The following is a 27,742-nucleotide window of genomic DNA, read 5'->3' as shown; positions in this document are numbered from 1 at the left end:
TTTTGCTCTTTGTGCTTATAGTTTAACATTGTTTGTGACTATCAGAACCTCCCACTTGTCTCCTTGCATACAGGTAGGCAAAAATACCAGGACCTAGGTTCGTTAATATAATATGATTGTATCTACGTACTTAATGGCAGACTTTTGAAGTCATTCATTAGAAATGTCTTGTGAGACACAGTTAGTGGCTGTAAGTTCAAGCAGCATGAATGCTAGCGTATTTTGCGTGTCTCCTATGCAGTGACAGATGGATGCTAGATATTTTGATATTTCATTGTAGCTGGGCATGGCAAAATACTGTGGCTTGAGTAGTTTATGGCAAAAGTTTTTGCTTGGGAAATGATGGTTTCAAGGTACTGATTTAATTCAAAGTTCAGATAAATGGAGTATGCTGTCCAGGTTTTAATATAAAAGAAGATATTTCCTAAGGAATTTCAGAAGACTTATTTATTGTGAACATTTCAGATTCTTGATGAACAAAAGCGGTGTACAATAAGTAGTAAATAACCTGCATTGTCAAGAGCAATAAATAGATATGAGCGTACGAGTCAAAATTTTAATATAACATTGCCATTTCAAGGTTGGGTTTTTTTTTTTCAATAGCATCAAAATAATAAAACTATTGCATATGTTTGCCTACCTGCCCTTTTGTAAGGACTCATTTGAAACATTAGAACCTGATACTTTGGGTAACGAGCATCAGCACACCACAGGTTACCTAGTGATGGTCTTGCCATGACTCTCAACATTAATCTCTGACTTACAGTGCGTTGCCAAGCTGCCAATACTCATTTAAGCCAAATTTAACCAAAGTCATTTGGGATTTTTTTTTTTCCATTTTACTGCCTACAGCCTTGATGCTTCAAATTAAAAAATTACTTTGTACAGTTATACATTTTTTCCAAGAGGACAGAAATGCCACTTGTAAGGATGACAATTTCCCCACCCCTCCACTCCCTGCCTTTCTGGTCTCATTTCTTTCCCGTTACTCAGGGGAAAAATGAATTCTCTGTGTGTTTAGAAAGAAAAATGTTTTAATTTAACTTGGAAGGAAAATTAAGTATATAATAGGAATCCACAGGGATTACAAGGGAACTGTGCCTGACAATGCCCTTTCTGTTTGGAAGAGATCTTTGCCTGTAACTGAGGGGAGAGATTAAAGAAAAGCATAATTAATGTTAGCGTCTTCCTTGCTACCACATACAATTATGATGCTTACACTGTGCGCTTGTCATTATTTAAAAGTGACCTTTACAGCTCACTCAGTATGTTGGCTAACATTTTTGCATATCAGTGAGCTGCCTAGGAAACAATATTTTGCTCTTACCATAGTCCCACAAAAGATGCTTGTGACAATGCTTATGTATTCTGGTATTTTTTTTTTCAATTCTTTTTCTCCTTGGCTACCAGTTATATAGAAATCCATCTGCTATATTCACATGTATCTGTCTGGTTTTTTTAAAGTGCCTTGCTACATGGGAGTCCTTCCTAGCATCTCAAACAGTGGATCTTCATGTGGAAGAAGATTCTGAAGATAGACCTTGACTAATATCTCTGCTCGATCTCTGCCTTTTCCATGCAGTTTCTCCCAGCCAAAGAAATGCTTTATACCAGATCAGATACATTATTAAATTTAACTGTTAAAAATCAGTGAAATGCAGGAAACCAGCTTATTGAAAACTCAGGTATTCTAGTCCTGAAATACATTTTGGAACATGCTATATATCGCTTTATATTGCTTAGCTGTGATTTTACCTATTTTTATGCAAGTGTTTGCATACAATTGTTTTCATAAATATTGCATAATTTGGATATAAAGTATTTTAAATATGTAAAAATAGCTCCATTTTAATAAAAGGTTTAATAAGGAAAGCTTGTCTTCATTCTGTATCCTTGTCTTTAAGAAGTATTTTGGTATTTTAGTATGCTTGTTATATTCTCTTTGTTGATTAATTTCCTGTACTTCTAAAATTACCTAGCGTAGTCTTCAAGGAGCTCTTTAGGATTATTTTAATAGATTGTGCTAGTCATCCGATGGCAACGTGGTATGAAAAGATGCTGAACATGTTCTGTGAGATTAGTGCTGCTTTAAAGTACTGTTAATTCAGTTTGCAGTATTTACATGCCTATTTAGACATCAAAAATTTGACATTTTTAAAAGGAAAAAGGAAATCTGATAGTTCATTAAAAAAACTTTCTACAACAACACAGTGTTAGTCACAGCACTGATCCTGCCAAAACAAGGGCTTCCATTTGTGGGATCAAACCTTTTACTCCTGTCGCTGACCTTCCTGGAATCCTTAACTTCCTCCCCCTTTGAATAGCCAGTGGGGAAGAGAAAGGGATAAGAAGGGAAAAAAGAGTTTTGAATGAAAATGCTTAGCTGATTCACCCATACAGTATGCATTAAAGTGTTCCACTCATTGAATTATTCCACCCAAAAGGTCTGTCAGTCTGCACCTGTAATTCCTGCGGTTGTTCTCCCTGGTAGTTAAGGTCTGAGCAAGCCTAAGTCTGAATATGGGAAAAATGAGGTGTAGGAATTGGAAACAGCCTATCTGTGCCTCCGGCCTTGCAGAACACCAGGGCTTCAGTCATCACCTTCTCCTTCTGTGGTGGTAATTTGTGAGCTTGCTCTTCTCAGTCTCCTAATGGCTGTGGAGAGTCAGTTCCTGAGCACACGGCTGTTCTTGGGTGGTTAAAGACCTGTCCAAGATGGATGAGTTATTTTGTGGCTTTGATCTTAGGAAATTTAGATTGCAAGTGAGACCTGGAATACCAGCATAGCCTTCTCAGCAATACAAAGAAGACTGCTGTTCTGCTGCCCCCCTGAAGGATTAATGAAAGCTCAGCTTTGTTTTCAGCTATAAAATAGGAGTTAAGATGCTTCTTAAATACTGCATGAAGCATGTATCTCTCCCAGCCTGGAAAACGCACAGATGAGAGGTGAGTCCGTGTTAGGTGGAAGGCAATGCAGGGCTGGAGGGCTGTGCCACGCAGTATCTTGTCCAGCAGCAGCGGATTTCCTAAACCAGCTACCCAATAATTTCAGGTAATTCCCTCTGCCTTTTAAAACAGGAGAAGGAGTGAAAAACTGTTTCATATTTGTGTTCCCTGTGCCACTCAAGAATTTACAACCCTCTAGTGTGTCTTCCATGCACTGCCTTTTTCCCCAGAGGAAAAGCTGTAGTTTAGTATCATGTTGGAACAACAGGCATTTCACATCTGTGCTCGTTGTTGCATTTCTCTATATTTTCTAGTTCTGCTGCAACCAGTGTTCAAAATGCAGGCACACCAGAAATGTACATGTTGTCACAGAATCATAGATAGGTTTGGGTTGGAAGGGACCTCAAAGATTATCCAGTCCCAACCTCCCTGCCATGGGCAGGGACACGTCCCACCAGACCAGGCTGCCCAAGGCCCATCCAACCTGGCCTTGAACACCTCCAGGGATGGGGCAGCCACAGCTTCCCTGGGCAACCTGTACCAGTGCCTCACCACCCTCATTGTGATGAATTTCTTCCTTGTATCTAGACCGAATCACCCCTCTTTCAGTGTAAAGCCAGAGATGGGACCATAGGCAGGTAGTTGTGATTTCCTGCTCAGATACTTCTAAAGTGCCCCACAAGACATTCTGAATTTATGTACAAGTACTTGGAAAGTACAAGTAAAATATATATTTAAAAGAAAGTAAAGAGGCTTCTATTTGCTCAGAGTACAGTGTGCAAACACCAGCTCCTGGCTAACCATAACCGGCTTCCTCAGTACTGTGATTGCACAGTTTGTGGGGCTGCAAGGTTTAGTCATGATCTGTGTCTTGACCATGAAGAAGAAACAATTAGAAGAAAAGATCAATTATTGAGAGGATGCTGCCTCTTTATGTGTTAGTGGTTCATACACATGGCCTGTAAACAATACATTTTTGTTCCTGAAAACACACATGAAGAAAGAAAACAAAAACCTTTTCAGGTACCTAACTGGAGCTGTCACCAGTGCAAGCTGCCAGGAATAAAGGTGAAACATAGACGACTTGTGTGGGTAAGACATTGATGGCACCAAGCACTGAATGATTGTAAATTGTTGCCTGGTGCAAACTCCACTGCTTGACAAGCTCCAAGTGATCTGCAGCAAGACGCATGTCCCGAGAAAAAGGAAATAAATACAGGTATTAAAAAAGAGCTGCTGGCCCCTGCTGCAGGCAGGGCAGAAAAATCACTGCACCCAAGGCAGTGAATTTTCAAAAAACCTTGGGCTTTATATACTGAAATTCTTTCATTTGCCTGATCGATATCAGCAGGATTTCACAAACGATCACTTGCAGCTTGGTGAAGAACGGATGAGAGCAGAGGTGTAATACGCTCCTCTCATATGTTTTAAGTTTACTCAAAGAAAATGGCTAAATAAACCTTTCCTGAGAAATAGAGGAGCTCCTGCCTAGTAGCTGTTGGGGCTGAATTGAGTAACTAGAGGATCTAATCGTACATCCTTAGCAGAAAGCGTCTGGAGAGCAAAACATTCATAAATGTAGTGCAAAACTCTGGAGATTTCACTGTGTGAAGCGGTTACGAACTGTTGATTGTTTCTCTTTGTCTTGATTCTAGCCCTGTCATCATTATGGGGAGAGAAAAGCTTATCAAGTCTCACAGAGGAAGCATATTGAATACAGAGTGATTAAAAGAAACATTGCCACAAACTGAACCTTAAACTCCTTCAAGAAACCTCCTTTTCCAAGATGCACCGTTTGGGTGCTGTGGCTCAGCCTTGCTGTAGGAAACAGGCAACAGCTCAGCCAGTCCTGAAAGGGACAGCCACAAACTTCCTGTGCATTTGAGAGGTATTGTGGAACTGAAAAGTGAAGGTATATCCTATTTTAGGTAGGATACACAATTAGAGAAATGCAGAACTGTAAAATGATGTCTTTGTTTAAAATACAATTGGAAAAATGATCAAAACCTATTATATTAGTTTTCCTGTAAGCAAGGAGGCCATACTTTGATGTTTAAAATTTTTGATCTAGCCTGTGACATGACACTGAGTTTTCAGCAGAAATAATTCCTTTGATAATTGTATTGCTTAGCAGGTTAGTTAAGGAATAAGCATTATGATGTCTGCATTAATAATTAACCAAGAGCTGGCAGTAAGCCATTAACTGTCAAAGCCAAACTAAGAAAATTCTTTGGAATGACGGCAACGTTGATTACGTGGTGTGGGGAAGATTCGCTGTTCTTAACGTAATTGTTGTAACACTGCGTCAGCTTAAAGAACAATTGAACTGCCTTTTTTAATTAACTTCTTAAAAAATATGTTACTGCAATGTTATTATGTGATTTTAATTTTTTCTCCCAATATAAAGCGTCTCACCACTCTCTCTTGCAACTGAAAAGAAATGAGGTATTTATTTTTTAATTTGTAGCCTGGAATTGTGTTTGTCTAAATAATAGATTAAGCTTTCATTGGGAGGTAAAAAAATAGTACATAAAATGAGAGCTGAGCAAGAAGTTCCATGCATATACCACCATCATAAAGCTCCCTACTTCTAAGTGGATAACTGTCTTTTCACTCAGGCATTGCAGTATTTGGCTGTTGAGTTATAAGACAAAGCCAGAATTGCCTGGAACATCTACACCTCCGGCCCAGGCACCTGTAAAGATTGCTTGGGCCTCACAAAGCTGGCTGAGCACTTAAAGTTGGCAGGGATGACCTAAATGAGCAGCAAGCAGTTCACTGAAGTTCCAGAACTGCTAATGCTTTTTCATCTTTTTACTGCTTGATAACTTGATACAAGCAGCACAACAGTCCCGTAGTTCCTATCTAATAAAAGATAAAGAGGGAAGTTTATGAGGGTTCCTTCAACCTAAAAAGTATTCTACGAGTCTATGTAATAATGTGGAAATTGAAAATAATTTTATGAAGAGAAAAACTATTACAGGAATTTAGTAACTCCTCTCCTACTGTTGTCCACCAGCAATAGCTTTTGCATTAAACAAAAAATTCCTGGCAGATACTCCACTGACATTAAAGCAAGGCTAAAGCAAGGTTAGAGAAACATTCGTAACTGGGTTTGAGAGAAAATAGCTAACTGAGAATAACTCTTTGGAGACTGTGTTAATTCACTGACAGGACAGTATGAACTTTATAGGCAAATTAATTGTGACAGCTTAACATAGTAAAGTAAGTTGTTCAATATTTATTGGTGACTTCCAGCATGTAGCTTGATTCCTGTGATTGCACATATTTTGTTACCATTTCATTATGGGGAAGAAAAATAATGGAGAAATATAAAAGGGAAGGCATAAAAGCAGGAGGAGCAACTAATTTATAATCTTCTGTGATAATGATCATGCACTATGGCATGCAATTGTTAAAAGAGTTTTAAAATATACAAATACAGTTGCACCTCATTTTGTCACATATGGGTACAGCAACTGAATAAATACACCTCCGGTGAAGGAGGAACCTAAAACCTTTTTTTATATTAGCCTTTTCTTCATTTCTGAGTTTTTGCTGAAGCAGAAATACTCTCAGTAGAGACCGGCATCAGCCCTACTCAGAATATCTGACACAGAAAGGCAGTACTGGGTCAAATCGGCAAGTCTTAGCCAACTTCTTTTAACCAAGGTAAAAAAACCCAATGCCCTATCCAGATAAAATGGAGATGCCAATTCCCTGATACTTTCTTTTTTTACTTTTTTTTCCCCCCTTTTCCATAAGAGCTGCAAAGCCGTTTCTTGCAGGTCCTACACCCTGCTCACCCACTGAGCCCCTTACCCAGATTTTACAGACAGATTAGGACAGGGTGCACAGTCCTGTGATGGAGGGACTGGCGAAAAACAGGACATGGAGGGCTGGGAGCTAGGCACATGTCAGGGAAAGGCAATCCCTTCTCTTGGCCAAAGCACTGCCCCAGAGCTGAGATGCTGAGGAGCAAAAGGAGCTACAGTACTGTGTCTCATTATTCAAAAGAAGATTCTTGGAGTGGTACAAAGATAACTGTCACCTGTCACTTGCGTTGCAGTCTATACATAGATTTCATAATATAGAAGATGAAAAAATATTACGGAAGGAAAAAATACCTTGGATGCAATTAGAAGGATATTTACTTTCATGATTTAAATTATATTTAGCTTAGTTTTTAACCCTTGCCTCAAAATGTTCCTATTCCTACTTTATATGGCTTGCTACATACACTGAACGTGTGTTGCGTATAAGGTTTGGGAGGGTTGCTATGGGAATCCTACCTTCACTTCTCAGAAAACCATTGTCTACAACTTGGCAAAGCTGATGAACATTATTGCGATATATGTTCATCTGCTCTTAAAGGCATTTGTCTTTTGTTGGTTGGGCTCGATGATCTCAATTGTCTTTTCCAACCTGATGATTCTATGATCCTATGGATGACCTATAAGGAAACCAATATTATTTCATATCTGTTTTTTAATTTGTCTTCTCATTTTTGAAAGTATTTATTCAGAACAAACTGCAAGGCTGTGAAGGTTGTCCTTGGGAGTCCCTCTCCAATAACACAGATCCAGATGTTAGATTGTTCTAATTCATTACTTGTGGTATAGCTATTTTAAAGCTAGGATGTAGGAACACACGTATAACTCCATAAAATGGCCAGCGCAGTGTAACATGGCACAGCCGCATGCCCGTGAAGCCAGTAGTGGATATTTAGCTCCCTCATCTATGTGGAGAGCTACTCAGTGCAAAGAACATCAGTAGTAATTTCAGTTTTTCAAAAATGTGAGACAGTTGAGAGCAGAAGTGAGCTCCCTGAATAATTCTACCCATGCCGATGTATTTATATGGTGCCTCATGTTTTTAGGTCTGTTCATTCTTTCTGGGATACATAAATATTCCCAATGTGATTGCTGACCACTCCATTAGTATGCTGTGATCCAGAATCCCTGGAAATGAATAAAATACCAAAGACTGTGTTGGGCTTTTCTAATATGAAGTCTCCCAATTAAGCAACATTCAAATTATTAATAGTATTTGGGGAAAATTTACTCATTAATAAGAAACTGGAGCAGAAAAATGTAATCAGTACCTCGACTTTACTCTTATATTGGGTAGTTTCTGCCATTTAGTTCTAAAAGGTTGGGGGATGATTTTTTAGGGGGGAGAATTTTCCATTGTCTAATCTTAAGTATCTCAGCTGTTATCCAGCAGCAGCAACGTGTGTTTAAAAGGGAAGAAATAAAGCCTTAATTATAGGGCAGTGTAACAGCTACAAATGCATATTCTCTGCTATGTGTTCTTCAGAAGGATGTAATCTATTCACACTGTTTTTGAATGATGTTTCACATTGTGATCTTTGAAACAGATCTTAAAATATCCAGTTTATAAAGAAAGCTAAATCTCTATAATTAGGAGAGCTTTTCTTTTTTCCAAATTAACCCTAAAAGAAAAGTGGGAGGATGGAGGCACAGCAGCTTAGATTTTGAACTCCCTACTGAATTAAAAGAATGCTAATAATTTGAAAGTTGGTTTTGTCTTGTTTTGGTTTTTTTTTAAGGAAAATATACAGCCATTAAACAGCATAACAACTAAACATGGTGTGTCAGAGATGAACTGAAAATGGTGTTTCAGTAATGCCAAATCACCATGAATTAATTCAGATAGTGAACAGTGGCACATTGTTTTGGATTTCAGTAAGAAAACAAGAGAACAGACTTCACAGAATTCAGCATTTTCAGAATTTGTTTAGTAGCATTTGATCTAACAAGTGGCCAGTGGCTTCTGCTCCACACCGTGCCAGTGAGGTCCTCTTGAAAGCTCTAATCTCTGGCTAACTGAATTGTAATCTTGTGACACCAACTAAAGCTCATAATGTACCACCCAGGAAAAAAACTAAACTAGTGTTGCATTATAGCAGATTTTGAGAACAGCTGCAAACTGCAAAGCCCTTGCCATGGAGATGGAACTACAGTATATCCAAAGCATATTTCATCCTTTGGGGTTAACTTTGAAGAAGCTGGGATTAATGGATAAATCGTTATAGCAGCTCTATTACAGTATCTATAGCCTGAACTGTGTTTTCATAAGAAAGAAGAGCCTAATATGAATGCAAGGTGATGAATGTTGCTTAGTGAAAAATGCAAATTTTAGAGGATCGTGTGGCTCATAAAGTCCAAAGGAGTTACACCAGTCTTCTGCTTGGCCCTTTTGCAGAGGCATGGCCACTGACCACTGACGCTGAACATCAGTGAACGTGGAACAGCTCTGCCCACAAGCCAAAGCTGCACAAAGATGCCATGAGCCAACTTTGATCGCGGAGGCATAGCTCAGTTTTGGACTGCAGTCCCTCTCTTCTTTGACACTTTCCAGCAAAATAGAGCAAGGCTGTCAAAAAGCTTATCAACAAGCTTAGAATTTCCATATTTCCTACATATCAGTGTCATTTGGTGTAGCAAGGGCTTCTCATCTGGGTCTCCCATGTCACAAAACTTCAGATGAATATCCTTGTCTGTCTTTGCACGGCCAAGTTCATAAATATGTTAATGATCAGGGAAAGAAGGTATGTCTATGTGGGGAATAGTATGTCTTTTTACAGTATAAATTATTTTTCTCAAGTGAATAGAACCAAAAGTATTAGAATAAACTATAAATTACTTTTGCCTAATCTTTGGAAGTTGCTTAGGACGCAGTGATATCCCCACCCTGTGGCAGAGGGCAAGAAGAGCTTCTTAATTTTCTAAGTCTTCGACAAAATACGCATACTAAGAAGGAGAAAGGTTGTCAAGTCTCTTGGCCTTTTCTGTTTCTTAAGTTTTATCATGTACTTCTGCAGCATATGGGTATAACTAATTACATTTTCTGAGCAGATGTGCAAAAGATGGATTGATATGCCAAGGCTGGTAAATGTCCAATGAGGAGGAGACTGGTGTGCCCATGACAGATTTTGTAAATGAGATATTTACGGAAATGACGAATTTAAAACATTTCATTTTAATGTTATGTTATGTTATGTTATGTTATGTTATGTTATGTTATGTTATGTTATGTTATGTTATGTTATATTCCTGAGGTTCACAGAAACCCAAGTCCATTGTCAATGGTGAAAAACTGTGTAATGCATCTCCATTTCCATTTTTAGAAAAATTTTTTCTTTTCAAGGTCTGTTTGGAATATGTTGGGTTTTTTTTAAACTTGTTTGCTCTTTTCTCTAATTTTCTACTTACTATTGAAAAAGAAGGTTAAGTAGAAATGGATTTGGAAGGGAAAAAATGTTAACTGTCACACAAAAATGAGAGTGAAAAATAATTAATTTTTCAAATGTTAAAATGAGGGGTCAACTGATAAGACTAGTGAGAATCTGTGCACACTGCACCTGAACAAAACAGGAAACAAGGAATTAATGCCTTTGCTACTTGATGCCATATGTCAGAACAGATTTGAGTGACCACTCAGACATACTTAATAGCAGGGCAGCTAATGCTGCTGAACACGCCTACCCAAAGCACAACAGAAGCCTTATGAATTCTGCCCTTGAAAAATATACAGTCCTATTGTCCTAATTCAGTATTAAGCTGGTGAGAAAAGAGGCTTTTCAAAATAAAAGTAACACATTTTTTGATATTCAAAATGGTATTTTTTCCCAAAATGTTATGTTCCTCTTGTAAATCGTGTAATTTCCTTTAGCCAGATCTAGGTATATTCCCACCTGGCTAACCCTAGGGCGGTCTTCTTTTGTTTTCTTTGTTTTGTTTTTAAACAAAGCTGAAGACGTATGAAAAGTTTGTATATTCTCTGTAGAGAAAGAATGAAAAAGACGAGTATTTTGCCTCTCAAAGTGATTTGTAGTTGTCATCCTTTTTATTTTCTCCCATTAGTCTTTTCATTATTATTCACATGGTTCGAATCTGTGTATTCACCTTCTCCAATTTTCAGGTGCTTTTCTTTCATAGTTAATTTCTTTCTTCATTTCAAAATCCTTCATTTCCCTCTGACAGCATGTAATATTTATTACATTAGTGCTAAAGCTGCATGAATAATTTATCAGCTATTTTGCCTCTTTTCCTATTCAAGTAGGCCCAAAATGATTTACTTGAAATATTCATTATTTGAAATGTGTTGCTGAATAATTTTTGTAAATAATTCCTGGCCTGCATATTGTTCAGAGGTGCAAGGAAAAACCCAGGTGGCAATGATTCAACACTTTCATCCAACCCTCACAGAAGCTCTTCTTCTGATACAGCGTTTGGTGCACCTGCTGAAAATGCCCACACTTGAAACCGGTTTCCTGAAACTACTACTCGGTGTTCACTCAAAAGTTCTGATATAGGAAAAAATACCCACCAAATAAGTGCTTATTTTCAGACTGCTTGGAAAGGAAGAATATGAGAATCAATGGTCAAAATAAACTCATTCAGCAGCGACAGTGCTGTCTGTGGGGAGCTTACTCTCTTCGTTCAGTCACTCCCTTAGCACTATCAAACAGCATCGGTTACCCCAAGTGACAAATTCCTTGAAAGTGAGATGCTGTACATATGATTTACATAGTCAGCGATGACAATGCTAGAAAGTTTCTCTTGCAGCATCAATGCCGGCAGCAGCAAAAGTTCAGCATCCATCCTCGAGCGGAGGGATACAAACAAAAGGCTTCACTTACATTCAGCCATGTATTTTTCAGCCACCATTGGCAGCAAGGGTACAGGTACCGTGTTCACATGTAGATGAGGGATGCCACACTTTGGAGAGAAAGGGGCTGGGCTTTCAGGAGTCTGACATTTGGTGAGATCAGCAGGTCCTGTGTCCCATTCCCCATCTGCAAGCAGTTGGGGTTGCAGACACCATCTGCTCTCATTGGGTGAACAACAATTTCCAAGCAAGCATCCCAGGCTATAAACCCTTCTCTTAAGGAGATCCTCAAGGGCAGATACTTGGACAAAGCCATGCTATGTATCCCCACCTTCCAGCTTGTTTCTGCCACCTTACTAACAGGTGGCACTACTTTCTCGGCTAATTTGGCTGCTTTGGTGGGAAAACTGCTGCCATGAATACATAGTGACAACAAGTTTTAGTAGTAGCGTGGTTATTTTTTTCCAGGCATTTGTGTGAGCCTCTGTGCAAATACTGCAGCTTCTTAGGTCAGCTTTCAAGGCTAGGGTGTGTTTCAGTTTTGTTGATAAAGCACCTAACACAGCAGTTTCTGCTCTGAAGCTGGGACTTCTACTTGCTGCTATAGCTGAACTAGTTTTTAACTCTGCACGTGTATTTTTGTCATGCCCAAAGGATGCGATGTTGGTAGTAGGAGCAAGTAGTCACCACAAACCCAGGGTTAGGCTCCAGAAAAGTGTTTCCTATAAAATGCAGTAAAGCTGTTTGCAAAACAAAGTCAGATATAAAGTTAGTTCTCAATGACATTTCTCTTGCAGTGAGGAGGCTGCTTTTAATTTCATTGCTAATTAAAAGTTAAATCATTTACTGTGTAATATTCCCAATGTAGTGCTAAATGAACATTAAGTGATATAATTGCTGCTGAAGTCCCTGACCAAATTGGAAAGGGAGGGGTGCGGGCAATCTTTCAAAGGACTGGCTCGCCAATTTTCCATCTCCTCCTTTCGTTAGCAATGCTAAGCAGGGAGTGCTGGCCCTCAGGGTTAGCTTCTCTTGAACAAAAAATTGTAAGTTAAATCAGTGTGGCTATCTTCTGCGGTCTGAGAATGCTGTACCTGTGCTCTGCAAAGGCCCTGGGAGTGTGTCCAGGGCAACAGGGAGTCAAACATGGAGAGACAGCATGTGTCAAATGGAGCTCTGCTTTGCAGAGGACAGAGAGAAGGTGCTCTGTTACAGACCAAAGCAAACAAGTGGGACTAACTTGGAAGACTGAGAAAAACAAATACATTTTTTTCATTCCGAATTTCTAATAAACCCTTGATACACAGAAATATATATAAGGAAGACCATAAAGTAGACAACTGGTACTGAGAAGCAGTCTGTAAATGATGGACTACAGAGCTGTGACTTTTTGGAATTGTGTAATTTTTTTCTGTCAGGCCGAGCTGTCACCAGTAGCCAGATTCCATGGATTAATGTGTATCCTGTAATTAATGATTAGTTATTCTTTTTCTGCATGACCCCTGGAGTTGTTTTTCATAAACCGCAAATTGTCAGAATCTGATTCGCATTCAATGCCGCTGACACTGGGAACGATCAGAAGAATTCACTTAACAAATATAGATGAGAAAATAAAATGTCACATTTTATTACATACTTTTGTTCCATCTGTCTGAGCAATTTTAAATGCCAGATTTAAAGAAGAGCCAGCAGGCCACGTCTTTCAGGGGCGCTTGCACATGGCTGCACTGGCTTTTAGCTTTTCCTTTCTATTAAGAGTGTAATTAAGTGACATGATAGACCCCTGGAAGGGGGTGAGAGTACATGTGTTTGCAGTGCGACACTCAGCCATGCTCCTGCTCTTGTGCCAGCTCCCACGGAGAACACAGGGAACATCCATCTCCCAAATTCCCTCTCTGTAGCTCACATCATTGTTTTTGTTGGTATTCCCCTAGCAGGGAAAATGCATCATTTCCATGCAGCTTTTGAAGGCCACCACTGGTTACCTTTGTGCTGCTTGCTAAAAAGATGCTACAAAAGCATCTCTGTTACTGCAGGCATTTTCTCAACAGCATTTCTCTTGTTCACGAGGCTTTGGGAAATTTCAGATTATCTTTAAAGTACTTGTGTTTCCATCAGAGAGGAAGAAGAATGGTGGCAGTGGTTAGGTAGCAGGTTGTGGTTCTTTTTTCCACTTGGATGAGTAGGTCCCACCAGACTTTTTTTCTGGTCCATGTTGGGGACGGTACCTGCCGTGTCTGCCAGGGCATCCTGACCAGCCAGGCATGCTGGGCCCACCCTGTTCTCCTCACTGAAGAGGGAAATGAATCCACCTCAGCCCTGAAGTCCCTCAAAGACTATGGGTTTTAAAGTTCAGCTCAAACTTGAAGCATCTTTGATGTATTTTCTGCTTCAAAAAATTCTGTGAAAAGATGAACAGGAAAAAAGGCCCAGAGGAGATAACTCAGTAGATTGGGACATGGAGCACAAAGAGGTAGAATAAAAAATGTAGGGAGAGACTCTGATCAAAGACTAGAGAGGAGAAAAGAAAAAAAGAGTTAATGAATAAATAAGCAAATGCTACATACTCCATGTCCAGCCCCGATTCTCTGTGCCAGCTCGGTGGCACTCTGGCTCTGAAGAACAGAACTGGCATTGCACAGGGAGGAGAGGTTTCTTCTCCTTGGTAAAATCTGACTGGCTTTCAAGGGGGTCAGTGGTATTATACAGGACAACCTGTTAGTGTCCCAGCCAAGTCCACCCCACAAAAATGAATTCTCATTCCAAACATCATCCTTTGCAGCTCTGTTTGTATCCCCTTTGAGAAGCTAGCAATTAGTCAAAACGTATAAAAATCCTCAGCCATGTTTAGGACAGGAGAACAGCTAGACAGTTCTCTCTGCAAGTCACTCAGAAATATAGGCTATAAGTTTGTATGTGGCCTTCCATGGTAAATCAAATTGCATTTAAAAGTTGAAATTTGCACTTATTTTCAAGTGTTCATAATATATTTCTTTAAAAAATAAAACCAAACTGTTATTTCAGCTCATTTCAGGTGCGTGTGTGGAGACAGGCAAAAGTGTGAAGGCACGTCTGAAACCATTTATTCCTCTTAGGCCTTAATTTTCTAGATATAATTAATTAATTATTTAATTAATTAATAGAGGTTAAACTTTCTTACCTGTTTCTGTGAACTGGAAACCACAATGGTACATTGCTTTGGCTGCCCTTGAGGCACCTAATGTATTTTTCAGCCTTTCATTTCAGTTGGCTGTTAATGGTAATGGTCAGAGGAGAAAATGCCAAGCATTTATCAAGTTAAGGCTTATTTGAAAAATACATACCAGGAAACATGTATACTGGAGCCAAATAAATCACATATTTTAACAGCCATTGAGCATGGTTTTGCTGAAAGAGGGGACATGGAATTTAACAAATACTCCATCTTTCCATGCTAAACATTTGAGAAGACATAGAATTTTTTTTCCCTTGGTTAAACATTTATCTTTGTGCTTGATCCCTGTGAGTAATACCAGAATCGGGGCCCTTGTTCCTGAAATAATGTAGATTATAAGGGGAGGTAATTCGAGTATTGGGATTTGAATGTGATAACTTTGCTAACTCCAGGCTACTATTAGTTTTGCACCCTGCCAGTGAGTAAAGTATGGATTAGACTCAGAGAAATACCCCCAACTGTGCTCATGCCTTTGGGGCGGATTTAGATCAGACTGATTGTTCTATTAAACTTCCAATCCGGTGAGAAGTCACACTAGTAATTTGCATCTTCATAAAAGAATTAGCAGAGCTGTTGCTTTGAAGTTCAATTATCCATGTGCATGTTTAAAGTAGAATATTGAAAATGCATTGTGCTGTTTGCACAGCTGCAGAGAGCTGAATACATGGGATCCTTGCAGGTTTGCTATCAAACTTTCTGCACAGCCAGGGAAACACAAGGCCATTGTGAAGGCTGCAGAAGATCTAAAGCCATGGGCAAGCACTGAAGCAGAAGTGAAGTAAAGAAAGTTTATAATTTCATTTGCAGACATTGTGGATAAATTCCACAGGCCACTTAAGTGTTATGTTACGAGGTGCCAGCTGCAGCTCTATAGTTAAGGCTGAATTGAGCTTTGAATTTAAATCAGGGGTTCAACTTCATTATTTATGTGGATAATGAGAATTCCTTTCTTTTTTTCCCTCTTGTCTTGAAATTTACAGTACTTGCTGTTTGCATACATGATGGATTTCCTGCTAACCAGAAAGCAAATGAAGCAGTTAAGGATTCAAATTAAACTGTAAAACAGATCCCTTATGGAATTACATTTTGTTCAGCACACTACTGATTTTTTCACATGGTTCTCGCTGTTAAAACTCATTTATACAACATATAAAATAGCTGAAAAACACTATGAAAATAATCAATCTTTATATAATTGCTATGATCAACAACTTATTTATACATATAGAGATTATTACAGCATTAAAACTTACGCAGCTGATCATCTCTCCTTGCCAGCAGAGCCATCCAGTGCCACTGTCCTCCGGGTCACAGCTTCCCATGCTACAGTGCTCCAACTCAAAGGGGGGCAATAGGCCACTTAAAAAGACATCTTGGCACAGTCACACCTTGGTGACCTCCTGCCTAGCGCTGCTCAGGTGTGATTGACCCTGCAGAGCTCTGTAAGACTCTCTGCGTCTGTGCAGCCCCGTTCTAGACTCAGGCATGTCTCTCAGAGGGCAGGGGGTGGATGGTAGTTTGGCACTTTAAAGCCTCTTCCTATGGATCTGCTTTCCATGGGGGAACACCTTATGCTCCAGCCGGGAGCTGCAGCTTCAACCTGGCTTGCCCCCAGGCACCATCTGTGGGTGTGGTACCAATGAGATCACTTGCAAAAGCACATGAAAAATTTGCTGTTATTGGACTGTGCAATCCATTGAGAGAGATTCCGCAGCTGAATCTGGAGACTCTGGAGAAGCCACATCCACTAGATTATCCATTATGAAACAGCATACACTGAGAGACAACAGAACATTAAACAAATTTGCCCAGTTGAGCTGCAGCTACTGCTGTCTATGCAACACACTTGACATAGGTGTTATTGTATGTCCTTCATTCTTACATAATTGGCATAATATTTAACAGACCGCTCTTAATTGCTTGCTGCCACTGTGCCACATTTGGCTGCTGGTCATTTTTGCAGAGAACAGGAGAGATCACTGCAAAGGAGATCGGGACGACACATAATATTTATCAAAGAGCGATGAAGATATTTTGATATGACTTTTATATTTATTGCTAGTGACTAATCAAAGTTCCAGCTTGGCACCTGAGGATCAGCATTTCTAATTTGGTGGCTGCCTGTCTCTTAATCAGAGCAACAACTTAACATTAAAAATTCTGTGGCATTTGTTATGGGAATATACTTTGTCTAAAGCCTAAGCGAAAGAGACAGATCTGATCACAAGGAAACAAAAATATTACAGCTCTGATGCTATCAAAAATTAAATGACTGCTTTTGAACTCACTACTTTTCCTATAGCAAAGACAGTTACAAAGGGAAATACAAGTGAGGAAGGTTTTTTGAAATGCAGTAAGTAACTAAGGAAATCTCATGTATGAAAATCCAAGGCGTTTTGTACAATTTCATGAGTTGATGAATCTTTGCCAAAAGGAACAGAATTCCTTAAGTTTGCAACTGTACGTGTAATTAACCACATCAAAATGATAACCCACAGGAATTAAGGAGGTTGCCCCAAACCTTCATCCTCTTGGGGCTTGTGGCAAACTATTTGTTATACAATAAGCCTAAAATGTTAAGAGAGTCAGACCTGATCAGTTCACACACAGTGTATTCAGATAGCTGTGTCTTTACAAATGAAAAAAAACAGTGGAAAAGATAACAATGTATTTATTTTATTGAATACTACTGATCCTCCTAAAATTAAGTTCAGGGTTAATCAGATTTACTGCAGCTTATTACTTTTCATTTATGAATTATTGGAAAAACATCAGATCCTGGTGCAGTCAAATCTCCTAAGTAAATTGCAAATCAATAAAAAAATTGATCCGGTCTCTTTCCAGAGCAGTCTCCCTTTTGGAGAAAGTGTAAATGTTATCCAATTTAAATTAAACCATTGCAAAGAATATTAAAATTGTAACTGATTTCTGGCAACTGCTAGAAACTACACTTTCACCAGCTGCACCACAGTCTTGATATATTTCTTTTTTTGGTGATTAACACTCTTGTAATCTACGGAATCTCTATTGCCTCTCTGTGTTTAGCACTGCAAGAAATAATGTCTTTTCTCTGTATTGTAATTTCTTTAATATTCAATACTGTTGACACTGCTATTGAAGTTTTCCATAATTTTTAATATTGGGAGGAATCCTGTCTTGCAAAGAAAATCAATCTTAAGAAAGAGCAATGCTAAACAAAAAAAAAAAGTTCAAATTAAAAGAAGTCTATGTCACGCCTACAGCCCACTCCCACACCTGCTTATCCCAGTGGTTAGAGATAAAAAATTGGTTTTGCTAAAATACACAAAGGACTAATGGATCAAACTAATGTTGAATGTGATACTGTAGAAAGATCAGATGATGCCCACATCTCACTTCTTTACAGGTTTGTTCCTGACCTGTCATACTTAAATTAATACTTTGCCATTGTTACTTATTAAATGAATATTTTAATTATTTCCTAAATTGAAACCAAGTAGCATTTACATGCCTTGTTGCTTGCTACATGTAGAACAACCCTGTCTTGTCTAGTCACAAAAGTCAGGGGGAAGGGTACACAAACACGGTAGGAATAACTGCAACATCTACACTTTACAGTATGCCCTGCTATAATTTATGCCACTTTCCTTAGCAGTTTATGATCTACACACTATTTGCTAGCTACACAAATCATGTTTGTCAAACATGCATCATTATTGCCTTGTTACAGTGAGAGTTCACCTTGTATTTTATTACTAATCAAAAGCACTTTGGCAACTCAAAGCGAGGGTCTGCCTTTAAGTGTTTGCGTAGTTAGCCAGGCAGAAAGCGGAGACCATGCCACATTACTGATTTGCTCACTTCTTATCTGAACAGTTACAACTGATAATGCTAAATGTTTTTATTACGTCATTTGTAGGCAATCCACAGATACAAAAAAGCTGAGAGAGGATTTGTATACACTAGACTGGAGATCCATTTAGTCCAGTATTCAGTCTCTGGTGGGTATCAGATTTATCACAAGAGGGTGGTTAAGAGCAAATATAAAATAACAGTCCTATAGAAGTCCTCTCTTCAGGACTAGGATTGCTTCCATGGCCTAATGGTTTAATTATATTGCAAATAGCTTGAACTCCTAACTAAAATAACCATGAACATTTTAATTATCTATACAACTAATTTGTTTTTCTGAATCCTACTAAGCTCTTATCTTCAGAAAAATCCTATGGTAATAGATACCTGCAGCTCGTTTAAAAGGTCATCAGTTATAAGTTCGTCTCATGGGAAAAATCCTTTGTACACATGCTAACATCTCCTGAGGAGCTGGAGCTCCTCCTTTCCTCACTCACTCACTTTCACCACAGTCCCCTTTACTTGTTGCCACACTAAATTAGATTCAGGCTTCCTTTGAAGAAAATTACTACTTTGCAAAATTATTACTACTCAATGCGTGCTATTTTATTCTCTCAATACTTTTCCCTTTCTTTGATAAAGATATATTTCCTTTTCTCAATGAAACATTTTGCTTCTCTTCCCTTCAAGCAAAATCCAGACACCCTAATGTGGATGACTTCTTTTTTCTATAGCACTATTTGTTGATCAGGGCACACACATTCAAAGACAGGCAAACCAGTCCTACTACAGCAGTGAAACTGAGCACGGTGCTGCTAAAAGCCTGGCTTTAACACTAGCGTTTTCCCTGCTTCACCAGCCCTGTGCTTTCTTGGAACTTAAGCCAAGTTCCAGCATCACCCAGTACACTGCGCAGAACCATGGGATAGAATGCCTGAAAAATCTGATCGCTCATCTACCAGGAATCAGGGATATAGAAGATGATGCTGCTCGTGAGGAAAAAAATATATTTCAACAGTATTGTATAAGCCGACTAAAGGAAATGCAGTAAATAAAAAATACAGCCCCTCGCAGTGTGCTAAATATCAAATTAAGCCCCTTGTGAGAAGGCTCAAAGAGCAAAGATGTTTGTCCTGAAATGCACGCAAAAAGGAGTGGCAGCTATAAAGACCCCAGTTCCGAGTTAAAAATTGGAAACGGTGAACCTCAACTTGCAATTCCATCAGAACTGTCCTTCTTCCAAACAGAATGTGACTTCTGCAATACAGCTCTTCCCAATAAAATGTCTAATGAACAACGCAGAGGGCACAATTCCTGCTGAAACAATAACCCCTCCTTCAAAAGTGCTGGTGCCAGGACTGCTCCAAGCCCCAAGGAGCAGTTGGAGGATGTCCTTTGAATGGCACAGCAGTGCAAGGAGACAGCTGGACGGGTGACAGGTCAAGTCACGGCACGCAGCTGCTTCCGAACACCACAGGAGGGAAGGGGAGGCAGGGGGAAATTGCCAGCATGGAAAAATTAGATATCAGAAGCCCCAAATGACCTTTGTAGAAGAAGAGAGAAGTGTGTTGTAACACCCATGGGTACAGAGGGTACACTGTGGACGTAGTTAAAAGTGGCTATGTACAGTGCATGGTACTCGCAAGTGTAACAAATACCATTAAATACCATTAAAATAAATACTCGGTAACACACTGAAAGGAGCTGTAAAAAAGTTTACAAGGTGAATGATTGAATTAGGATAATTTCCCCACCTCATTTCTCGCACATAAAGTTCTTTCTATTCCTGGCCTCCTTAAAAACTGAGTTTTGTTTTCTAACTCCTGAAGGGGAAAAGGAAAATAGAAAAAATATTATTCAGTTGACAGCAGTTTGGTACCCAAGAGAATTTATTGACAGTGAATCAATAAAACCAAAACCTCTACATGCTCTGTTGTGTTCCTCACCCACCAGTCTGTTTCATGGAGGTGATATGTGGAGGAAAACTATGTAGTTTAATTGGTTATTATTATCATCTATAAACTGCTAGGTAGGTCCTGAGGTGTTTGGAATAAACCTGTAATAGGAAAAAGCACCTGCAGTAAAGAGCACAAAGAACATAATTATTTTCTTATTTACTACTTGGAAGTATTTTAAATCTTGTTTTTATTTCCAAGTGATCTCAGTCTGCAAATGTACAATGTACCATTATAACAGCTGCAGATGATATTAAGAGAACTGAATTGCAAGTACACTTTGGAGCACTGCACTGAATCATCGATGAGTGCTAGACAACTGTTCTTCCATTATTTTAAATGTGTACTCATTACCAAATAAAAGAAAAATATAGTGTATTATTGATACTATATTACAGCACAGTAGGTAGGTTGCATGGAAACCAGAAAAGAATAACCAGAATAACTCTGTAGTTGAATTATTTTAATAAAGTTTATGCAGGTTAATTTGTTACCTAAAAAAAGTTACAAAAATAAGATATATATATGATCTATCCCGATCTCAGAAGGAATTGCATTACAACAACTGCATTACAGAAGATGCTCAGCTTTTGCATGTTTTGTTTATTTATAGTTTAATCATTGTAGGCTTCTCTAAATTAAATAAAAAGTTCAATTGTTAGGAGAAAGATGCATAAATTATCACAAATACATTAAAAAGTATTTTCAATAGAAGCCTGCTAAGCTCTATGAATGAATGGTGGTAAGGGCTGTAAAATATCATTTTTAAATGAACTCTCAAATATTAGAGAAACATTCTCATGCTTAAGTGCAAGCACACCGACTTTTCTCTAACATGGGAGTATTATTCAGCAATGGAATGATGGAAATGCCATAATATGTCATAAACACAAATATTTTTTCCATTAGAAGACTGCTTGCAGGCACAAAGATGAATTTACTACAGCAGTGCTTTCACAGTTAATGCCTGATCACACTTTAATTTATTTTTTTTTTTCCATGGTTTGTAACTCAATAAATTTGCCCTGAACCAAAACATGGTTCTCAAGAACTAATGCTAGGGATCTCATGTAACCAAATTACATTTAAGTATGGATTTTAAAAATTGTGGAAAACCATTTTCCATGACTGAGACATAATGGCATGTGACAACCACTCAGGACACATGGCAAACTGGTAGGGGAGTCAAAATCCAGTTTGTGCTCTGGAGCAGGTTAAATAGTACCTTTTCAGCAACACCATGAGAGTAACCAGTCAGGCAGAAAATCACCATCACTACACACAGGAGCCATTGCTCTGTTTCACCACTAAGAAAAAATATTGCCACTGGGAAAACATGAACGATCATCCATGCTGCAAGGTGTAACTAAATCACAAAGGGCTCTCTGTCCTCTGTGGAGCCATCCACCCCCAGTAACTCTTCTTAGAACTCTGCTCACAGGCTTTCACTTCCCAGTGACTTGCCCAGGTTTCTACAGATAACCTATACTAAAAACCAAAACCTCCAGCACTCAGCCTACCTGCCAAAGAACAATTCAGCTCTCAACTTCTTCTTCTCTCTTCTCCCCTCCTTCCAAAAGATGGTCATCTAAACCGGAAGTTTTGAGTCAGCATAAGAGGAATTGATACAAAAATGGAATATTTTGTTTTAAGCTAAGTACAGTTAAGTTTCATCTAAGCAGTTGTGGTTTTTGAAAGTTAGACAGAATGTCCCTTTGAGAGCATGTTTTCTCTCTTTAATACCATGTTTTCCCTAAAACAGTGTTTTTCAGACACTGCCCTTCCTTTGAAAAAGATAATGTACTGTGTGAAGTATATGTGCTGATCAGATGACTCTTCTCTGTTTGGACTTTTCATCTATCTTAAAGCCAAGGTCAAGCAGAGAGCTGGAGCCAGCTCCAAATTAGCAAGAGTTTTGACTGTATAAAAGTTTCATAACATTAAAATTAGACCTTGAAAAGTAATAGAACATGCATAAGATTTCTGGGGAAAATTATACACAGGCATGTAAGTGGGAAATATATTCTGCAACGAGCCTTTGTCTCATTGCACGTGATTAACGGAGATCAGTCCCTCATGCTGCCCAGTCTGATAAAGGATGCTTGCTTTCTAAAACACCAAAATGAGTCTTACAGAGTTTTATTTGCCAGCATTTTCTGTATCAATATTGGCAAATTAAGCTTTGTGCTGTTTACTTTTTGGTTTATTCAAAGATAAGTAGGAGCAGAAATATTACTAAGTAACACAGGCTAAGTGTTTGATGGCTGTTTTGCTGCAGAACTAGGTTTCCCAGCTTGAACTTTGCATAGCCCTTTCCTGCTGCCTTGGAAGCGTGTGGAATCTCTCAATACACACTACAGGTGAAATGAAGATTTTCCTGTTTCAGAAGCAATATTCCAGTACTGGGCTTAATAGACTCCAAAAATCCAGCAACTATGATTTAAAGAAAAGGCTTTTTAGAATCCTTGAATCTCCCACTTAAAATTCTCAAATTAATAGCACAGACTGTGCTTTTCAAAGGCACCCAGAGCTTAATCCACTGACCTCCCACTGCAAGCTAAAGCATTTGACATTGAGTATCTAGCAACTCTTAATAAAATCCTTTGGCTATGGTATATGGGCACCTTTTCTTGGCCCAAAGAAATTGTCTCCTGCAGAGACTATTTTATGGCCAAAGTGGGCCTGGCTGGGCAGTGCCAGTGCTGCCGCCAGCACAAATGCCCCGGCAGGAAGAAGCAAGGCCATCCCATGGGGGAGGGAGAACCCTTCTCGCCATGTCTGTGCTCCAGGAGCATGCTAGAAGGGTGAACTCGTGGCCTGCATTTTCCACCATCCTGCTGGAATGAGATATAATGTCTGCTTTTATGCTTTTCATTCTTGGGAATCTTGCCAGGCTAATCTGTTCTGCGTGGATTGCTTGGGCCGCCTCTGCCCCTGCTAAGTCAGCGTTGAGGCACTCATTGCTTTCAGTCCCTGCTGGCTGTGCCTCACCAAGAGCTTGATACAAATCCAAAATCCCAAGTTGAGCTCCTCAACATGTCTGGAAGCCCTTTGCTGTTTCTGTCCCACAGTAATATATTTCCACAGCTCAGCATCCCATGCAATCATATTTCTTTGCACAGAGTCAAAAAACTACGGCTTCCAAGCTGATCCTTATGGGGTCATTCCAACATAAGCTTTTAACTGCCAGGACATTAGGCCCAAATCCAAGTGTTCAGTCCAATATTAGACTGCTTCATCCAGACATACACACATTCATGTAGATGTGGGCAGCTAATACCTTTGAAAAAATACTAACATTTGGAAGTTAAAATGCATTTGAAAACTTTGGACCAAGGGCACAGAAAGGTAGAATTCCTAAAATTTCCAACCCTTTGGAAAAGCTCAAGTCAGCTGTAGGTCTAGTAAGCAAGCTCTGCTAGCATCTGCTCAGGTCTAAATACAAGATTACAGTAACTAAAAAGATCCATCAGTATGACAATAGATATCAAATAAAAATACAGACTTTTAGAAGTAACATAACTTCTAACAATCATTTAGAGAACTTCTTTGAGTTTGCAAAATGATAAAGAATGAATCCATGTGAAATACAAATTAGAATGTGATTTTTCTATGAAGAATGGCTTTCAAAGCACAGGCTACTCATTCTTATGTCTGAGTGCTTTCCAGATGAATATCCTACTTAAAACATACTCCTCACATTCCCAAGTCTGTACTCCCTATCTCTTTCCCTTGGGCTTTCACACTTTACAATAATGTGTGCTTCATGCATTTATTTCATTTTCCTTGAGTTAATTCTATTTTCTATAGTAAGACAGATACCAAGGTGTGAGAAATCTTAGCCACCAATCTCTGCCACAGACTTCAACCAAACCCTGAAGGGCACTAAAGAATATGCAAATATGAAAACTGGTAAACTACTAGCTGCCCTTTAAAATTAATTTATGGCTCTCCTCGCCCACAGATGAAGCTTTCCCTATAATATTTCTCCTTGTGCTTCTCCTTCACGGTTCATGAAAGTGTTTCCAAGCAGTGTAAACTTCAGACGAATTACATGCTCAAAAAACAGTCTGTACATAGTTTATGCATCTATCAATCATTCTTGTGAAAGTTCCAAGGACCTTGGTAACAACATCCCCTAAACCAGTGAGGCCAGACCACCATCCAGCACTGCATCCCTGGATACTGAGCGTCTGGTCCCAGGACAGCCATTAGCCACTACTATTTTTGCCCAGTGACTACCTAGGGTTGGCTGTTTTAGTGGTGCACAGCGACACTATACCAAATTGAAGAACAGGGAATGCAAATTGTATCAATCCGTTGGCTGCACTGAGTAAATTAAGCCAGGCAGAATATACTTGGAGGCCACCCAGAATACAAAATGTACTACAGATCATCTCATCAAAATGGCTAAGAACTTGGACTACAACTCAGACTAAACTCCATTTAGAAAAGGGAACAAGACATAGATACACATTTATGTCTGCACCAAGGGATGACCTTTAGAATACCAGTTTCGAAGAATAGAGGAGGAGAAAGATGTGCTCAGATCTTATTTTTTGCTGTTCTCTGATACATCCTGCTGCTTTGATACTAGTTGAGACACGAAGACCAGGAGACCAAAGAAATGGAAACAAGAGCAATATTCATTTCTAACAGCTGATTCTCTGCTGCTGAAAAGAGGAAGTTTTTTGAGGAGTGGATTTCCAAGGGTAATGAGCAGTTTTTAATTAGAGTCAGGGAAGACCAGCCAAGGGACCAGGCTCTTTTCTATCAAAACAAATGCGTAGGAATGACACTGGCTGTTTTGGTTGAAAAACTAGTCAAACTGCAACATGTTTCTAATTACTTGAGTGACCACAGTGGTCAACATCCAGGAAGCCAAAATCACCTGCCATTTTTATATATATTTTTAGGCATCTTACAAGCAAGAACATATTTGAGGTTTATTTTCAATTGTTTCAAGATTACGCCAGGTGAAAGAAATAAAAACACAGGAAAGTAAAACAACTATTAAATGATACTTTTGTTTTGAGGAAATATAGCTTTAAGTGTTTCCTCTATGTTTAGTCTTTGCCATAAGATCACCTAGTAAACCAGCAGAAAGAAGGAAATCATTATTTTTTTAATGTTTCAAGAAAATTCAATATGTCACCTGTAATTTTTCCTGTCTCCCCCTAATTCTTATGGGTTTACTTTTCTGCCAGCTCAAGTGAAGGTCTTCTGCTGGCAGGATCTTGCACTTCGACTCCCTAAACTTTGGTTCATTAGGCTAAGTCTGAGGGGAGGTACTAAAAGATGCACAACACAACTGTTACAGAGAAGAAAAAAAATTAAAGCTCCCTCAGTTCATTCAAATGTAACTTTCCCTTCTCTGGAGTTTACTAAGTGCTTCAGAAATATCCATGTGCTGGGCAAGTGTAGCAGGGAGCAGGTGACTATACTAGGATGAAAAATGGTCCCTTACCATGAATTTGCTTTGAGACACCACAATGACCAATTGCTTTCATAGATGTCAAGTGTGAATTCTCCTATAGCACCTTCATTTAACTAGAGAGTCCTGTCAGGCAGAGTACCTTATCTGATAAACAGAGCCCTAAATCGTTACTCAAATTGCTGAGTTAACAATTTCACAGCTGTAGAAATACCTTCCTCAGCCTGTGCCTGACAAATCCTTCTCCTAGACCTTTCCAGAAATAAATGACCAAAGAGAAACTTTGGGCTCTGATACCTAGAGTCAAATCGCCTCCAAACTGTCTTTTTGTTTATCTAGAAGCCTCTCAACTGCTCTAATCGCAAACTGTAATGCTACAACAGTAGCAGTTTCTACTACTACTATTGTAAATTGAGTGATTTGGTTATAATCTCTCTTTGTAGGAGCATGGGTGTGTGATAAGGGAATCGGTGAATAACGGGAGGCAGTAGCCATCATCACCAGTTCCTCAGCTGCTTTTTCTCCAGCTGATAGCAGAAGTTCTGGCTGCACACCCATATTCAGCAAAACTCCACTTGATTGCACATAGTGATCATGATGAGCTCTATTCAGGGAACAGCAGGTCAGAAAACAAATCCCTATTACATAAATATAGTCTGTAAATACAGTCAATTTATACTTTTGCACACTGATCATAAACTGCAATTTCCTGCAAAGGATGGCACAGCAAAAGGCTTAGTCTCAGCTAAAAGGCAGAAATATATTTACATGTCTTTTGTTCACATGGTTTCTTCAATAAAATATTTCGAAAGCTTCATTTTCTGTGGAGACATTTTTGTAATTTTTCATCTGTTATGCTTAATTACTTCAGTAAGCAACTTCTCTTCAAAATCTTACTATCTAAATAGCTCTTAAAATCTTTAGCTAAATTTCTTTCTCTCTCCTTTTTTTTTTTTTTGTTTTGTTTTTTTGTTTTCATGCCCTCCCCCTTTCACAGTAATCTCAAATTTAGGTCAATATTAGCGCAGTTTGGCAGAATAAAAGACGCTTATCTATCCTGGCCCATTCTTTCAGGTTCACAGGCTGGCTGGAGCATATCAGTGCTATGTCCGCTGTTCCAAGTCTCTCTCACCAGTGAGATCCCAAATATCTCTTACACAGATAAAAGTATCTGTAGAAGACTATGGATGACACTTAAAGGTCCCATTTGGGATGAAAGCTCCATTTGGTGAGGTGCCTTGCAGACCCAGTTATAGACAGTTCATAGTGCGAAGAATCTACAGTCTAACAGGTATAAATCACATCACACTTGTAGCCAGATATGTAGTAAGAAGGCAAATACAGTCATAAACAGTGCCACTTCTATTGCATATTGGTCGTTGCTAAAATAGAACCAAAGTCAAAGTGATTACCAGTAGTGGGGGCGTCACCAGAAGGAGGAAGTAAGATGAGGAAAGAGTAAATATTGTGTTGCTTCCTTGGTAAAAACATCATCCGTCATACTCGAAGGACAGATGTGAAAACAGAGGAGGCAATACATGCACTGACATATCAGCATATTGCATGCTTGCATGAAGATGCAGACAACAGAAAATGAAAAGAAAAAAGTCAGAAAGCCTGTGCATTTCTAGGATTACTTAATCCACTTGGCCCTTGCTGATACAGAAACAAAAGTTATGGGCAAAGTAGCAAAATACAGCTGGTTTTGTGACAACAGCACTGAAC

The 27,742-nt window shown here is 39.0% G+C and overlaps 2 protein-coding genes across 3 annotated transcripts in view; one reads left to right on the top strand and one right to left on the bottom strand.

The window, feature by feature from the left end:
* Positions 1-1,884, top strand: part of SNX7 (sorting nexin 7) — a 29,276-nt gene extending 27,392 nt beyond the window's left edge. The window contains exon 8 of one of the 2 annotated variants that reach the window (XM_054072375.1): positions 1,465-1,884. In XM_054072375.1, the coding sequence (XP_053928350.1) occupies positions 1,465-1,545 (81 nt within the window). In that variant the 3' untranslated portion in view covers positions 1,546-1,884. The remainder of the gene's footprint in view (positions 1-1,464) is intronic. The other variant, XM_054072374.1, reaches the window with a different exon arrangement.
* Positions 1-27,742, bottom strand: part of PLPPR5 (phospholipid phosphatase related 5) — a 110,218-nt gene that overhangs the window by 6,781 nt on the left and 75,695 nt on the right. The gene's annotated exons all lie outside the window — the stretch shown is intronic.

Source organism: Cuculus canorus, chromosome 8 (genome assembly GCF_017976375.1).
Source record: "Cuculus canorus isolate bCucCan1 chromosome 8, bCucCan1.pri, whole genome shotgun sequence".
Classification (NCBI taxonomy): domain Eukaryota; kingdom Metazoa; phylum Chordata; class Aves; order Cuculiformes; family Cuculidae; genus Cuculus; species Cuculus canorus.
Note: the sequence above shows the minus strand (reverse complement) of the source record. Positions and strands in the feature narration are given on the sequence as shown.